This window comes from Monodelphis domestica, chromosome 7 (assembly GCF_027887165.1).
Source record: "Monodelphis domestica isolate mMonDom1 chromosome 7, mMonDom1.pri, whole genome shotgun sequence".
NCBI classification, from domain to species: domain Eukaryota; kingdom Metazoa; phylum Chordata; class Mammalia; order Didelphimorphia; family Didelphidae; genus Monodelphis; species Monodelphis domestica.
Genome location: NC_077233.1, coordinates 164,825,239 through 164,841,522, shown reverse-complemented (window position 1 = coordinate 164,841,522; position 16,284 = coordinate 164,825,239). Strand labels below are relative to the sequence as shown.

General features: G+C 34.3%; 1 protein-coding gene across 1 annotated transcript in view; it reads left to right on the top strand.

Annotated features, from left to right (window-relative positions):
• The window catches only part of RASEF (RAS and EF-hand domain containing), a 117,171-nt gene extending 101,650 nt beyond the window's left edge, over nt 1–15,521 (top strand). The window contains exon 17 of the mRNA XM_001368593.4: nt 11,981–15,521. Within this exon, the coding sequence (XP_001368630.2) occupies nt 11,981–12,086 (106 nt within the window). The 3' untranslated portion in view covers nt 12,087–15,521. The remainder of the gene's footprint in view (nt 1–11,980) is intronic.
• The last annotated feature ends 763 nt before the right edge of the window (nt 15,522–16,284 follow it).

Below are 16,284 nucleotides of genomic sequence, written 5' to 3'. Positions count from 1 at the left end.
AGAATTTAAGTGAGTTGCCAAAGTTCAAGCAGTAAATGTTTGAGTCAGGATTTGAACTCAGTTCTTCAAAACAATGTCCAGCACTTTATCTACTGTTCCACCTGGCTGCCACTAAAATGAAAAATTGGGAGAATACAGTGTGTGTGCATGTGTGTGGGTTTGAGTATATGTGTTTTAAGAGGAGGGTGAGAATTCAATGCTAGGGGGAGAACAGGAGATAGAGAAGGATAGGATTGTGGGTACAATACAGATTAGCTTTGGCTAATAGAACAATGACTTCTTTCTCAGAGACTAGACAAAAGAAAAAAGCATGGGTAAAAATGTATATGGTTTTTGAGTTGTAGAGTAGAGGAAATCAAGGAGCTCATTATGTTTTCTCATTAAACTAGGGGGAAGGGCATTTGGCTTGGAGGGAGAAGGCTAAAGGACTTGAAGCAATGTTTGGATTAGTCTCTGTAGCAAGCATGATATCTAGTTGATCTAGTTGGCAAAATAGTATGATTCTCTCCACTAACATTTAACAGTCATAGAGGAGGAGAGGATCTGTTGAGTGACAAGATTTTAGAACTGAGTAGTCAAATATAGTAGAAAGGCAAAGGATCAAGGAATCCAAAAATATATTGTTGAAATTGTTAACCACAGCTTTAAGATCACAGAGGGAGGAAAATGAGGCCAGAACAGGAATGTGGATGAGAGATGGGAAATGGGATTAGAGATCATGGTAAAGATGATGAATTTAGGAAGACTGAGAAAAAATGAAAGATGAAAGAATAAAAGATGATTATCATAAAGGGGACTTTTAAAGTTCAAGGGCATGGAAGTAGAAAATCACTGGTGATGAATATAACTCTGTGACTGAGATGGAATAGAAATAGGGTTTGAAGGTGATGAACCTCGAGACCAGAAGGTTCAAGACAAGATTCACAGGTCTATCCAAATCTCTAAATATGAGGGGTTGTGGAAGAGAAGGAAATTGTGAGTTAGGTAGCTAACATTGCAATGACAATCCATGAGTACCTCTGATGGAATATCTTTTTACTCCTTGACAGAGAAGTGATGAATTCAGAGTATGTAATATATTTTGTATACAGCCAATAAAGACATTCAATTTGCTTGCCTTTGTGTATTTATTACAAGGAATTTGTTTTTCCTTTTTCTCAATGGGGTGAGAGTTTAGAGGGAGAAAAATAGATTTGTTAATTAAAAATCAATATAAAAATAAACTCCTTGAGAAAGGAAAAGGGAGTTACCTGAAGGTTAATCAATTATATCAACAAGGATCTGTACAAGGTAATAGAGATGTATGGTATGAGCCTTTAAAAGAGATCTATCAGTAGTCAATCAATAAATATTTACCAAGGGCTTATTTTGTGCCAAGCTCTATTCTTAGCACTGAGGATGCAAAGGAATGCAAAAGGTATTCCCTTTTCTCAAGGAACTTATAATATTTTTGGAGAGACAAAATGCAAACAACTATGTGCTATATGCAGAAAATAATCAGAGGGAAAGAACTAAAATTAAGGAGTATTGTAAACTAAAATTAAGGTTTCCTATAGAATGTAGGATTTTAGCTGGGATAGAGACAATCCAGGGAAGCCAGGAAGCAAAGATGAGGAGGGAAGAAAATTCTATGTATGAAGAACAGGCAGTGAAAATGCTTTGAGTGGGAAGATGGAGTGTTATTTAAGGAGAAAACAGCAAGAAGACTAGGATAGGAGTAAAGGGAGAGCCTGAAAGTGATAGTGGGGAACAAAGGTCCTCCCAGTTTGTTGGATGATGAAAAGAGGGATGAAAAAAAGGAAGACTTGAAAAAAGGTAGAACCAGCTCTGACTGAGAGGTTGGCCCAGGGATTTGGTATTTCCTGGAGAGTCATGCTTCCATTAATGTAAAAAATGAAAGAGTGAAACAAGTGGTGAGTTTTATTATCATTCAGAAAGGGTTCACTGAGCAGAATAGGAAGATAGAAACTAAGGAGTGGTGCTGCTGAGCTAGATGAAGTTAGAGTATAGGAGAAGCAACAGGGAACAGGAGTTTTCATTTCTACAGATGCCAACCTTGGAATGAGTTGCTTGGTATCACTATACTTCAAAGTTCTATAATGACTGAGAGCTTGCATTTGGCATTACATCTTTCTTTCTTTTCTTTAATTTCTTTCCTTCTTTCTCCCTCTCTCCTTCCTTTCCTTCCTTCAGAAAACTTCCTGCTCATCATTTCTTCTTCTTTTCTTTTTAAACCCTTACCTTCTATCTTGGAGTCAATACTGTGTATTGGCTCCAAGGCAGAAGAGTGGTAAAGGCTAGGCAATGGGGGTTAAGTGACTTGCCCAGGGTCACACAGCTGGGAAGTGTCTGAGGTCAGTTTTGAACCTAGGACCTCCAGTCTCTAGGCCTGACTCTCAATCCACTGGGCCACCCAGCTGCCCCCTCATCATTTCTTAAAGCACCATAGTATTCCAACACAATCATATACCACAACATGTCTAGCCATAAACCAAGTGTTGGGCATCCCCTCAATTTTCAATTTTTAGCCTTCACCAAAAGAGCTGTTATTGTACACATAGGTCATTTGCCTTTATTTTTATTTCTTTTGGGACATAGACCTATTAGTGCTATTTTTGGGTCAAAGGCTTTATAGCTTTGGGGACATAATTCCAAATTGCTCTCCAGAATGGTTGTATCATCTCACAACTCCACCAACAGTGCATTAGTATCCCAATTTTCCTACATCCCATCTATCATTTGTCATTTTCCTTTTCTGTTGTGTTCACTAATCCTATGTGTGAGGTAGTACTTCAGAGTTGTTTTCATGTGCATTTCTCTAGTCAATTGTGATTTAGAAAAAAAATTCATTATGACTATAAATAGCTTTGATTTTTCCTCTGAATACCATCTTTTCATATTCTTTGACCATTTGTCAATTGAGAAATTAATTGTATTATAAATTTGACTTAATCCTCACTATATTTGAGAAATGAAGCCTTTATCAGAGATAATTATTTTAATTTTCCCTTACAGTTTTCTAATTTCTTTCCAATATTGGCTGCATTGGTTTTGTTTGTGTAAAATCTTTTAAAATTTAATATAATCTGGGGGCAACTGGGTAGCTCAATGGATGGAGAGCCAGGCCTAGAGATAGGAGGTTCTGTGTTTAAATCTGGCCTCAGACACTTTCTAGCTGTGTAACCCTGGGCAAGTTACTTCACCCCATTTCTTTGCCCTTACCACTCTTCTGCTTTGGAACCAATGTACACTATTGATTCTAAGGCAGAAGGTAAGTGTTTAAAATTTTTAATATAATCTAAATTATCTATTTTACATCCTGTCATACTTTCTGTCTTGTTTGTTCATAAATTCTTACTTTCCAATAAATCTAATAGGTAAACTATTTTTCATGCTCCCTAAAAGGCAGTGTATTTTTAATTCAACTCTGCAAACATTTAAGTACCACACACTGTGGTAAGTGCTAGGGATTTAAAAAAAAGAGGGATAGGAGTCCCTGCTCTCAAGGAGATTTTGATCTAATGAAGGAGACAACATGCAAATAAATATGTACAAAGCAAGCTATGTACAGGACACATAGGTACTAATTAAAAGAGAGAAATCCCTGGAATTAACTAGGGTTAGGGTAAGTGGCTTCCTGGGATTTATAGGAAGCCAAGGAGGTCAGTACTTGGACTAGAGGGAGAAAAAGTATTCTAGGCATGGGAAACAGCCAAAGAAAAAGTGTGGAGCCAAGAAATGGGGTACAGAATGACACAGTGTCTGGAGAAGGTTACATTTGAAGACCTACTTTGAATGATTGACACCCCATCGTATAAGCAAACACCTCCTGACCCCATATATTTGACTTTTCCTTTTCCCCACAAAAAAAAAAAAAATCCTAAAACATTGAAAAGGAAAGTGAGGAAAAGTGAAAGTAGAAGAGACCTCAGCTGGGACAGACCACTGGATTCTTCCCCATTCCAGTGTACCTTCAGTCCTTGGGTGTCCCGGTAACTAAAATTGTCAATGGTCCTTCAAGACTTCAAAATTGGGTTAACTAAAATGATGGGTAGACCTCTGTACTGTACCCTGGATAGCTGAAACTGGGGGAAAACCTCTGTTAAGGGAGGCTTACTATATCTTGGTTTTGGAACAACCAGGAGCCCAGAGTCACTGAAAAGAACCTATCAAGGAGCAAGTTAAAAAGACAGGAAAGGCAGCAGGAAGCAAGCTAGGTTCTGAAGGTATGAATTAGGTTATGAATGCCAAACAAAGCAATTTATATCTGTACCTGGAGACAATAGGAAGCCATTGGAGTTTGCTGAGTAGGGTAAGGTGACATGATCAGACTTGAATTTTAGGAAAATTACTTTATTGATTAAAAGGAGAGTGGTTGCTCATCTGTGGTATATTATGTCCATTTAGAGTTGTTTAGCTATGAAACCTGTAGAAAGTTTTGGCCTTGTCCTGCTCCCCATATGTTTTTATAAGTCCCTCATGGTCACCAAAACTGTAAAGGATAATTTTATAGTTGTGACTTAAAATCTAAATTAATTGGTAGCCAGGGAAAATCCCAAATAATAAAATACCCAACTCAGCTGGAAATTATGGTGATTTTAATTAATATAGAGAGAAGGAATTAAGGAGAAGAGAGAGGGAGAGGAAAGAGTTAATTTAAACGGCTCCAGCTCAGGCTGAGCCAGGCAGGAGTTAAAGGCCTTGGCCAAAGGGGCCTCCCTGAGCCTAAGGGAAAAGGAAGTCAGTCTTGTCACTCACCAGGAGACTGTCTCAAGGAAGTTCTTGATTGAGAGCTCTCTCTTTCCCTGGAGAGGTGGATCTGGCTGATCACTTCCTGTGAGCAGCCTGGGCGCCAGTGCAAACCTGGAACTCAGCCTGGAGGAGCTCACTCACACAATAAATTGCTTACTATATTTTATCAAAAAATTAATGATTCTGGTTTATCCTGGAGCTACTCTACTTTTTCTGTTCATCTTTGATACTATTGTTCTCTAAGGATCTGAAAGAAGGAACTATAACTTAGGGCTCTGCTTCATTAATAGATTACCCTTCCTAGAGTGTTTTATTATAAGCCAGAATTAAAGAAAAGATAAGTAATGGACAAAAATTTCAAATTATTTTTTAAAGCCTTTACCTTTTGTCTTAGAATTGTTACTAAGAATTGATTTCAAGGCAAAAAAGTGGTAAGGGCTAGACTATGGGAGTTAAGTGACTTGCCCAGGGTCAGGTCGCTGGGAAGTGTCTTACATCAAGTTTGAACCTAGGACCTCCTGTTTTTAGAACTGGATCAGTACTCTGAGCCACCTAGCTTTAACCTGTCCCTAGGTTTTTTTTTTTTAATTACAATTATTTTTTTAGTGCTGTGACCAGCTCATTGATGATCATATTATTTGAGTTTAACTAGACTATTCTTTAGGAGATAGTCTTTTCCAAGTTTGGTGTAGGACCTGCCAGAGTTTGTAATTTCTTGGCATAAACTTTGAAAACAGTGACACTTCCAAACTAAAATGACATATGGGAGTAGGTCTTTAATGGAGGAAGACAGTAGAGGTCATTGAATAAGTCAATATAGTAATATGCAAATTTTTACTGAGATTTTGCTAAAGGTAAGTGCCTTCCAAAGTATCCTAGTCACCCTCAGAGAGCAGAATTTATTTGCTTTGTTTATACCATAAAAGTATGAGAGGCTGATCTTTTCTCATCTATCTATTAATATATCAAGTGTGTTTGATCAATTCCAGCCATGACTGTCTTTATTTCTTGGGAACCAACTTGTATGTATTTCCTTTAAAATACCTGGCATGCAAAGATATCTTGATAACCAGCAAATCACAACTCAAGGAGTCAGGGAACTTGTGATTCTCATATTTTAGATATTTTTCTCCTTCATATTGCACTGATTTAAGATCCCTAGGTCTGTGTTTGTTTATGTAGATCCTTTTGTTGGGGTGGGATGAAAGGTACAAAAAGTCCTTCTGCAACAGTATTATCACTAGATATGATTTCATTCGATAGTTTGTGCCAAAAACACATGCTTATCGAAATAACTAGACCTAAAAGGCAGGTGCTAAAAAATAGAGATAAAATCTGGGCTTTAAACTAGTTTACAGTTCTTCAGATGGTTACTATTCATAATTTATGACAAATACGTTCCTGTTTTATGGACCACCAACTGAATCATTCAGATAACTTTCAATTCCTCAGCCATGGAATGTACTCGTCTAATTCTCACAAGATGTTTCATGAAATGTACTCCAGAATCTGATAATTGAGGGCTTGGAGCATTTAACATTTTGAATTTGTTTTGTAAGAAACTCTGGGAATGACTGATTGAAGCTGTAATTTATTCTCTTATATTTGTTCTTGGAAACATCATATTCTAAGAACTAAATTCTTCTAGAAATGGTATTTTTAGTTGTCTGATAAGCCTTTTCCCTTAACCCTTACCCCATTTACAAGCGAATTTGTTATTACCAAAATACTATTGAAATTCGAATGTGGAGAATTCGAGGACATTTCTAGTGTTCAAATCCTACAAATTTACATATTTGTAGAGGGAAAATTTCTAAAATATGGGCCTTGCTTTTCACAATAGACTTGTTCTTTGAAGAGTTCTATGCAAATTAAATTTTTAAAGATTGAGGCATTTTAGCTATAATAACAGAACTTATAGGGAATTTTTTAATGAAGTATATTCTTATCAACTGGTTTAGCTTTTTATAAGTTAGAATTTTTAAGTACCTTTAAAATGAAGCATGCCTTTATTTCATTGGATTGAGGAAAAGAAAGTCAAGATTCCATATCTGTATATGATTAAAAAAATTGTTGAACCAGTAGCCTTCAATTTTTAAAGTATTTATTACAAACTGAGCTCTGTGTTAAATACCAGAAAAGAAGTAATCATCTCTGACATGCTCAAATCTCTATCCTTTAGAAACATTCACTGGATTGCATATTTTTAAAGCTGCTGCCCTGTAGCTCTCTCTCTTTCTCTCTCTTTTTTTTCCTCCCGATTAAATTCCAAGAAAAAGTCTATATTGCCTACATTTTCTCAAGTCACTTTGTAGTATTTTGCAGTCTGTTTTCTATCTATATGCTGGATTGAAACTGCTTTCTCTAAAGTCACTAATGATCTCTTTATTCCTAAATCCAGTGGCCTTTTCTCAGTCTTAACCCTTCATGAGGTCTCTGCAGTTTTTGACATTGTTAATCATACTTTCCTCTGGATATCATCTGTTCCCTGGGTTTTTATGAGATTACAGGTATCCTTTCCATCTAACAACTTTCTCCATTGTAGTTTTGATATATCTCAGGTCAGCATAAGAAATTCAATGGAAAATTTGGGAGGAGTTTTGCAGAACTCATAGTCAACATGCAAAAGCCAGATGATGCAACAGAAAAAGTTTAGGAACTCAGAAGTATATAAAATATATGTACAGTATTGCATAACATCAACATATTTTTTCTTTTAATACCATAAATATATGCAGTTTTTAAAAAGTTAAAATAAGTGAAAAGTTAAAGTTTGTGAAAAGACAGTGAAAGCCTGTGGACAACCCACAAAGGCTAGAAATGCAGAGATATCTTAAAGAAATGTTTAGTGACTCATAAATACATTTCAGGTCTTATAAACACCCCATAACAGAAAAAGAAAATAAAACCCTCAGACTTCTCTGGTATAAAGTGCCAAAAATTTTACATGGATTTTCCAGATTCTGGGGTTTGGAGTCATGTGCTGTACCCACAACCCCCAATTTTGCTATTATTTTCTTCCTTCCTGTTTGACCAGTTCTTCTCAATCCTCTTTACAAGAAGGCTTTACAGACTTGGCTCTAGTCTTCTTTTCTAGGCTAATTACATAATACTCCCCCTCACATACATTATGCTTTAGCTAAACTGACCCCATTTGATGTTCCCTATATATTCCACTCCATCTTCTACCTCCTTGCTTTTACATTAACTATCAACCTTTCCTTGAATACTCTTTCCTTATCTCCAGATCTTGGAACTGTTAGCTTCCTTCAAGGTTTAACTCAGAAGATCTTTCCCAAGTTTCCCAGTTATTAGTCTCCTGCCTTCCTCATCTCTATGTATTTATTTTTGATATACTCTATATTTACTCACCTGTGAATGTTATATCTTTCTAGTAGAATGTAAGCTCCTTGATGGCAGGGACTATGTGAATTTAAATGTATATTCCAAATGCCTAGGACAGTACCTGAGTCATAGTAAGCACCTAAGAGATTTTTTTAATTGATTGTCATGTAATTCATTTAAAATTTGAATGAGGAAGATAAAACAGTTGGAAAATAATCTCTAATTGCACATGATTACTGTAAGACCTTGTTTTACACAAACTCAATACAAAAGAATTTGGGTATATATAAATGGCAATTAAAAATAAAATAAAATATTTTAATTACATGCTAAATTGGCTCCATTTTTTTCCTAAGCAGTATAAAATCTTGCAGCAGTTTACCCAATCTCTCTCATTCTCACTCTGAGAAGTGTTAATGTGAATCATTACATTGTTTTGCACCAAACATTAGCTCTCCCATAAGTCTTTGTTCAGTGCTGGCTTATAACAAGTCCTGTCTGCGTCAGAGTGGTGCTTCTCTTTGTCTTATTAATTCTATTTAGTTATTAATAATGACCTCAGAGTACAAGAGTAGTTATACTGGTAGTTCTGATAAGCCTAAGAAAAGTTGTAAAGTGTCACCATATTTTTGTTTAATAAATTCTTATTAAGAATTGAATTCCCTATCATGCATGATTTTTCAGTTTATGTGAAGGGTCTTAGAATGTTTTGGTCAAATAAAATGAGGTCCTCCTGTATGTGCTAAAATGTATAGTATAGGCAATAAAATCACAGGAGGTCAATTAATGAGTTAATTAATTTATAAGTTAATTAATAAGTTGGGCTTTTGGAGAAGGTATAGGATAAGTTCTATATTAGCAAAGGGAAAGGTTTGGGATACCCAGAGAGAAGGAATGAAGGAAGCATTCCATATAGGAATAAATAAAAAGAGTAAAGCTGGTGAGGAATGAGCATAATACATTTGTAGGACTTTGAGGAGGCTAGTGTGTTATGAAGTATTTGTAATACTCGAAATGCATTTATGAGTTACTAAACTTTTTAAAAAGATATCTCTGCATTTCTAGCCTTTGTGGGTTCTCCACAGGCTTCACTTTCTTTTCACAAACTTTGAATATTCACTTATTTTAACTTTTTAAAAATTGCATATATTTATGGTATTAAAAGAAAAATATGATTATATTGTACAATTCTATACATATATTTTATGTACTTCTGAGGGTTTCTTTGAATTGTAGATAAGGCCATATAAATTAAGTCTGTTTGAGTTGATGGAAAGATCTTGAGGGCTAGGATGCAGGGTTGTTACTAGATCCCAAAGAATCAAATAGAGGAAGCTATGGCAGCTTTTTGAGCAGGGAAGTAATGCTGTGAATGTAATTTTTTTTTTCTCACTAGCAATTATAATAGGAGTAGAAGGGAAAAAGAAAGATCAGTGGTCATTCCTAAGGATGTTTGATGACTACCTTCATTATTTATGTGCTTTATGAAAATCATTTCTTTGGGCCTCATTTTTCTAATCTGTAAAATAAAGGTATTGAACTAAATTATTTTTCAAATTTTACTTGCTTAAGAATTGTATGATTCTCTGATTCTTTTTTTTTTTTGGATAATAGATCCAAACCCTCTTGCATTTTCCCCCCCTTCTTCTAACTAACTGCTTTTTGGTCATTTTATCATTGCTAACATTTCAAGCACAGCCCATGGAGAGTTAGGGAGATGCACCTGAAATCTTTCATTTATCAGTAATTCTAATAAAAGGAAATCATTGAAGCCACTATCTAAAGAGAGCTTTGTGGATTACCTATGACTTTAAATTATCTACATTTTTCCCACTGCTCAAGAGTTGGTTGGAAAGACCATCATCAGTCTTTAGATTGTAATCTGATTCTCTTTAACTATTAATTGGGGCTAAAGCTAAACTTTTCATACCAATTTTGAATTGTGGAAAAATCTAATATATGCACAAAGCACATGTAAACAAACACATGCATGTATGCATAGATGTATAGACATAGGCCTATACTTATGAGTCCATATATACAATGTATACATATATGTATAGATGTTATGTGTATGTACACGTGTGTCATATATATTAAAAGAAGTGAAAGAAAACTCCTTCCTTGATCTTTTAAAAACTTTATTAAAATAAAAAAAAAACACTGGAATTCCTTAGCTGAAATGAACTAAAAAGCCCTGCTACTCTGATTCAAAGTTCCATCCTAGACTCTGATTGGTCCTTATATAGACCAATCTGGTGCCTGGAAGTAGGGGGTGTGGTCCCTATCCCAGCATGGGAGATACCAGGAAGTAGAGGGGAGAGACTCTTGGGGCACACTGTGGGATGCAGTTCCTTTGGCCACAACATTTTAAAACCCACAATATGCTCTGGCCTTCTTTCCCCAGAGTCAGGCAGGCTACATCTCCCCTTCAGCTTTCTAGGGCATTGAAGAGTTGGGGAATCTCTTTTTCCACCACCATCAACTCACTGGCTGTCTGTCCTTCCTTTTCTCTCCCCTATTGTTAGGCCCAGATATTATCATCCTAATTCCATTTCAAATCTAACATCAGGTAGCTTTTTTACAAAGAGATATTTACTTCAAACAACAAACTACCAACATTTCCTCAGTACCTTGAGGGGTTTTCTCTTCTTTGTGCCATCTTGCTCTTTGGGTGAGTTAGCTCAAAGTTTATCTAGGTTTCCATGTATTGGATTCCCAGTTTCAAATCCCAGTGTGGCACAACTGCTAGATGATTCTTCCTCTAATATTCTCTGGTTGGGTGTCTAATAGATCACTCTTTGGTCTTCAGGGCATGAATGATCTACTACACTGTTGTGAACGTGGGTGAAAAATTGGCATGCTGAGGCATGCTCTGGACCATTTGAACTCACAGGGCCTCAGAGACTCCTCTCCCTTAACCTAGAATGGAAAAAAAATGCAAAGGTCAGGAACTAAGGCCCTTTCATTGAATATCTGACCTCAGAAGGGAAGAAGGCCCCAAGACCTCTTCTCTGTCACTGTGGTCTTTCACTGGACACCATGAGCAAAAAAATCAGTGAGATCCTCCAAGAGCAAATGATGCAAGATTGAAAATGGCTGATAGTGATTAAATACTTTGAGTGTTTCTGAAGGCAATTAGAAAGCCTTCTCTTCAATATAGAGTTAACAAACCAGAAGCAGTTAGAAAGTGTCTTCTCATGCTTCATAAACTTTCCAAGATGCTTCCCTTTCATGTCATCTCAGTACTGTTGGAAGAAAGCTCCTTAGCTTCTCCATGTGATGAGACACAAGCCTAAAGCGTTTGGTATGTGCTCCAGGTGGTCATTGACCATATATATACAAATAGGCACACACACACACACACACACAATTTTATATTTTTCATTATATTATATATATACAACATACACACTTGGCTATCTCCCACAAAACAAATTTTATTCTTTATATATGTAGATAAATATATAATATGTCTCTAAATATATGTCTATAAGCCATATCAACATATGCTCTTCATGTATCCATGCAATAAAGAAAAAATAAAATCATTTTGTATTATCATAGTTCTTTCTATGAAAAACAAAAGTATTTTTCTTATGTTTATGTGATATGAATCATATATATACATATACATACATTTTTATGTATATATGCAAATATATATGATTAACAGACAGATTTCTGTTATAGAGAGATTTTTGGGAGGTGAATGTCATGATGTCTACAAGTCATAATGCTTGTGAAAAATAAAAAAAATCATAAAATTAAAGTTAATTTACTTAACCTGTAGATTATCAATTTTCATTGTTATTTATTTATATTGCCATGTAAATGAAAGTGAATTCTGTTAACTTAGGATTTTTGTCTTCTTTTTTTTAAGGGAAGTGAGAAAAAGAGCTGATGATGATGAGTGCAAATCAATTACCAAATTGACTGGGGCAGGTGGAAAAAAGTCAGCACAGATGAAGAACTGCTGTAATGGTTAAATCAGAAATTTTGGGACTTAAGAAATCGTATTTTTCTACATCATTATTGTCATGAGTCATGGCACAGCTTAAACCGACTGCCAGAATGTCAATAGTTACATAAAATAGGTAGCCTGTGCCATGGTTTATTTCATGGTATTTCATTATGGGGAACCTCCCCCACCCCAATCTTCCCCTTCTTTTCCTTGTGATTATGGGAATCCATAGAAAGGGTTTTTTTTTTCTAATTTTTTTTTGGCCATCCGTTACATCCTGTAGTCATTTCAGTAAAGTTTTACTAGACAAATTGATTTTCAATAGCACTAAGTAACCTTACTCTCATATCAAAAGAGAAGAAACTCTTATTTAGGTAGGTTTATATAATAAATTATTTTTCCTTTACCTCTGACAATATTACTTGATGTATTTAAATAGTTAGTGTAGTGGGAAAACAAAACAAAACAAAACACCTGATTTGGGACTCATGGTTATGATCCTATCATTTGCCCTAACACTGTCTAACTGTTACTTAATGCCTTAGTGCCTCAATTTCCTCATCTGTGTAAAAAATGTAAGTGCTGGTCGAAATCTACAAGTTCCTAGCCGGTTTGATATGCCTATGACTTCATGGTTTGAAGTACAGAATGATTTATCATATCTATATCCTTTAGGACAGATATAGCTTCTAGCTATGAAGGTTCCAGCAAGTCATTATTTTGTTATAGCTATAGTATTTCTCTCACTGTTAAAAAGTAAAGAGAAGTATTTATTAAAAGTTAAAAGTGATTGATATGTCTCAGGCTATGCTATTAATTGAAAAATCAATCTTTTTATAAAAAGTAACAGATTTTTTAAAAAAGAGAATATATTTTTATTCATGGGATTTATGTCTATAGAGGAAGAAAAAAGTTATTTTGCTATACCAGAATATATTATGTTTGTGTAGTAAATTAAAGTCTTAGGTTTTAATGGAAAATATTCCAAACTACCAGCAGGTTAAATCCAATTCCTCTCTTACACTACAAACATCTAAAAAAATTATGATTTGCTAGATATATCACCCTGTAATCTAAAAAAATTGAAATAATATTTTAGAAAAACACTGTTTGGTAGATTGAACTTGTTCTTAGTCTATTAGAAAATTTTAATTGTTTCAAAGAATGATAAAGCTGAAATATTCCAATTTTAATATTATTTGAATTAGCCATGTTAAATATGAAAATATTTAAAGAGACTATATATATTAATCTAGGTATCCAAAATTGGTTCATAATGATATTTCTTATTTTAAAATGAGGTTTTAAATTTTTTTAGCATAATAATAAATTATAAATAATTCTTGTTCCCACACCAGAAAACCATAATAGAATATGTCCTGTCTTAAGAAATGAATATGGGCTTCTGGTTTCTTTGATGTCTATGAAAGGAAATAGGACAAATCCCAGTATGGAAGCTGAAGTGTTTACTTGGTAGATAAAACATATCTGATCTTATGGTCAATGAGGCTGAGTAAGACGGTCTCAAGATTTTGTTTACAATTAATCTTAAAAATCCTTACATGTAGGGGAACCAGCTATCTATAGTATTTAACTTGAACTGGAAAAGAGAAAGTGGGTCTCCATTTCAGTTACCTGCTACATAGAGCCAAAACACTAATTCAAACAGAAAATCTTACCTTGTCCTAGTTCAAGGCTTATTAATGAAATTAAAAGGAAAATAGCTTGCAGTGACAAGCAATTTTTAGTATGTTACCTAAAAAAGAAAAGCTCATAGCTTGGATTTTAATCAGTAGCAGCATAAGATTGTGGTTTTTTAAAAAAATTTTAATGTACTATTAACAGATTTCGTTCTTAAAAGATGAGTCTACTTTGAAGACAAATTAGCTAGTTAAGTTAAAATTTGTTTTTACTTAAGTTTATTTTTTTGGCATGAGCTAAAATTATCCTATTTATTAGAATAAAAATTCCAATAAATGCCAGTCTCTACTTTCCCTCTAGAAAACTTTCTTATGAACTTTTCAATCCTTAAAAATACTGTTTGGGATATATAAGTTGTGATAGGTTAAAAAGAGCACTCTGCCCTGCTATTATGTATTTTAATTTTCATAAATTAATTTTCATAAATATGCCTACCATCCTAACTTTGTAGATGATACCAAGAATTTCTACTAGATAATTTGGACTATATTTAGAATATTCTAAATTCTAAAAAACAGTGAATATTCCTTTCATGATTGAAAATGGTGCACCAGCATAAGAGCAAATTTTGGGTCAGATAAAATGCCTTATCTATGTCATATTGTTTTAATTTATGTATAAATATTTTAGTTTTTTTTTAAATGTTCTTGCTGCTATCCTTTGGCCACCTAATGGTATGACCTTCTTGTCTCTGACTGCGTTGAACAACTGAAGGGATGCATTTTATGCAAAAAGCATGTGTTAGGGCTTTGGCATACCTATGTTCATTATACCAGAAAGCTATGTAACACCCCATTTTATGACACTTATTTATTTCCAAGAGAATATCTCTTCATACTTACCTAATAGTGTGTAAATAAGATTATGTATATTATAAAGAAGTATTATTTTTCTCCTTTGTTGTTTATAGAGTCAGAATGCTCATTTATTATTAGCAAAAGTAAAATATGGCTGGAGTGCTAAATGAACAATTTGATTCAAAGTGAAATTTGGTGACATTTTTAATAATGTGATCAGAATTTGAGACTTAATAGCTATAGTTACTTTTGTTGAAATAAGACAAACAAACCAAAATTTCCTTCTTGACTAAGGTGGAAATCAATATCAGAATATAATATAGATTTGACCAGAAGTAGATGAACTAAAAATTGTTTTTACATCTAAAGACTTATTTGTTTATTGCCTTAAGAATCAAATCCAAAGTTGTGCATAATAACTTATCCTTATTTACTTTGTTTTCTTTGCAAGTTGTATACTTGGCCCTATTTATTCAATAATCAGTTTTTTTTTCCCATCCTGAATTCTGGCATTTTCAATAGGATTTAAGTTTCATTCTGGAAGATGCCTTATAAGAAGATATTTTTCAATCATTGCTTTTGGCCCCATTTTTCCAAAATGTATCTTTTTAATCATTTGATCATTTAATACTCTGATTTTCATGAATCTGAATCCTATAACTTTACTACTGAAAATTTTCATATTTGTATGGTGATCAACTTTAGTAATGTCTATTTTATACATGAATGTACATATGTATATAAGAAATTTCCTATGTTTATATGGAGCAGATCTCAGTGTACTAAGTAATCATTTTATGCATTTAATTCCTATGGTTTATATTTTTACAACCTAGACTGAATTGCTCTTCAAACTATTAAAAATTATGCCACAAAGTATACTTTTTATACTATTTCTTATCTCTGTGGAGCCACAAATATGCTGTATGTGTTGCAAATTCAATAAAGTGTTCTTAATTGGCCTTTTGAATCTTCACTTCTGCTTGATTTCTAATGTACTAATGCTCTTTCAATTCCAGGATGACCCCTCTATGAAAACATCTTATAAGTGCACTTTGAAAGCAGTGTTCATTGCTTTTAGCTAAATTGGGAATCCAGGACTAGAGATCCCTTTGCTGTGTTGGTCCCTGAGTATAAATAACCTGTTGAACAGGCTTCTGGTCAACAAGAACAGCACACACTTCAACTTGGTAGGTGATGGCCAGACATATTGCTTTCATCATGGCCCTCATGCCTGGACTTTAGAAATGATTTAATCCAACCAGCTACCCTTGTAGAATCAATTCTCCCTAGAGGGAGCATCATAAATAATAACTGACTGCTAAGAGTTGGCAGTCATCAACTGAACATTATACTTCAGGGTGGCCATTGTGAAAAGGATCAGAAGAGATGGGCTAGTTATGTTTTGAAACAAAGGTTAATAAAGGATAGCCTTTGTGTGCCATTGGTATCTATGAAACATCAAGAGAACTTCAGGAAGATGCTAGCAAATTGAGAAGGAACCCATTGAGATGTATTTTGATTGCATGAATTAATTATGTTCTACATTGTTGAAAGGAGTATACACATTGGTAAGATTACAGTTCTCTCAATGTAGTAAAGAATCATGACCTCTCACAAGTCTTATTCTCTTATCTAGACAAAACCTTTCTAGTTCCTTCAACCAATATCCATCCATTATGTTTTCAAGTTCCCTTCTCTATAAAGTGTAGGTCCTCTAGATTG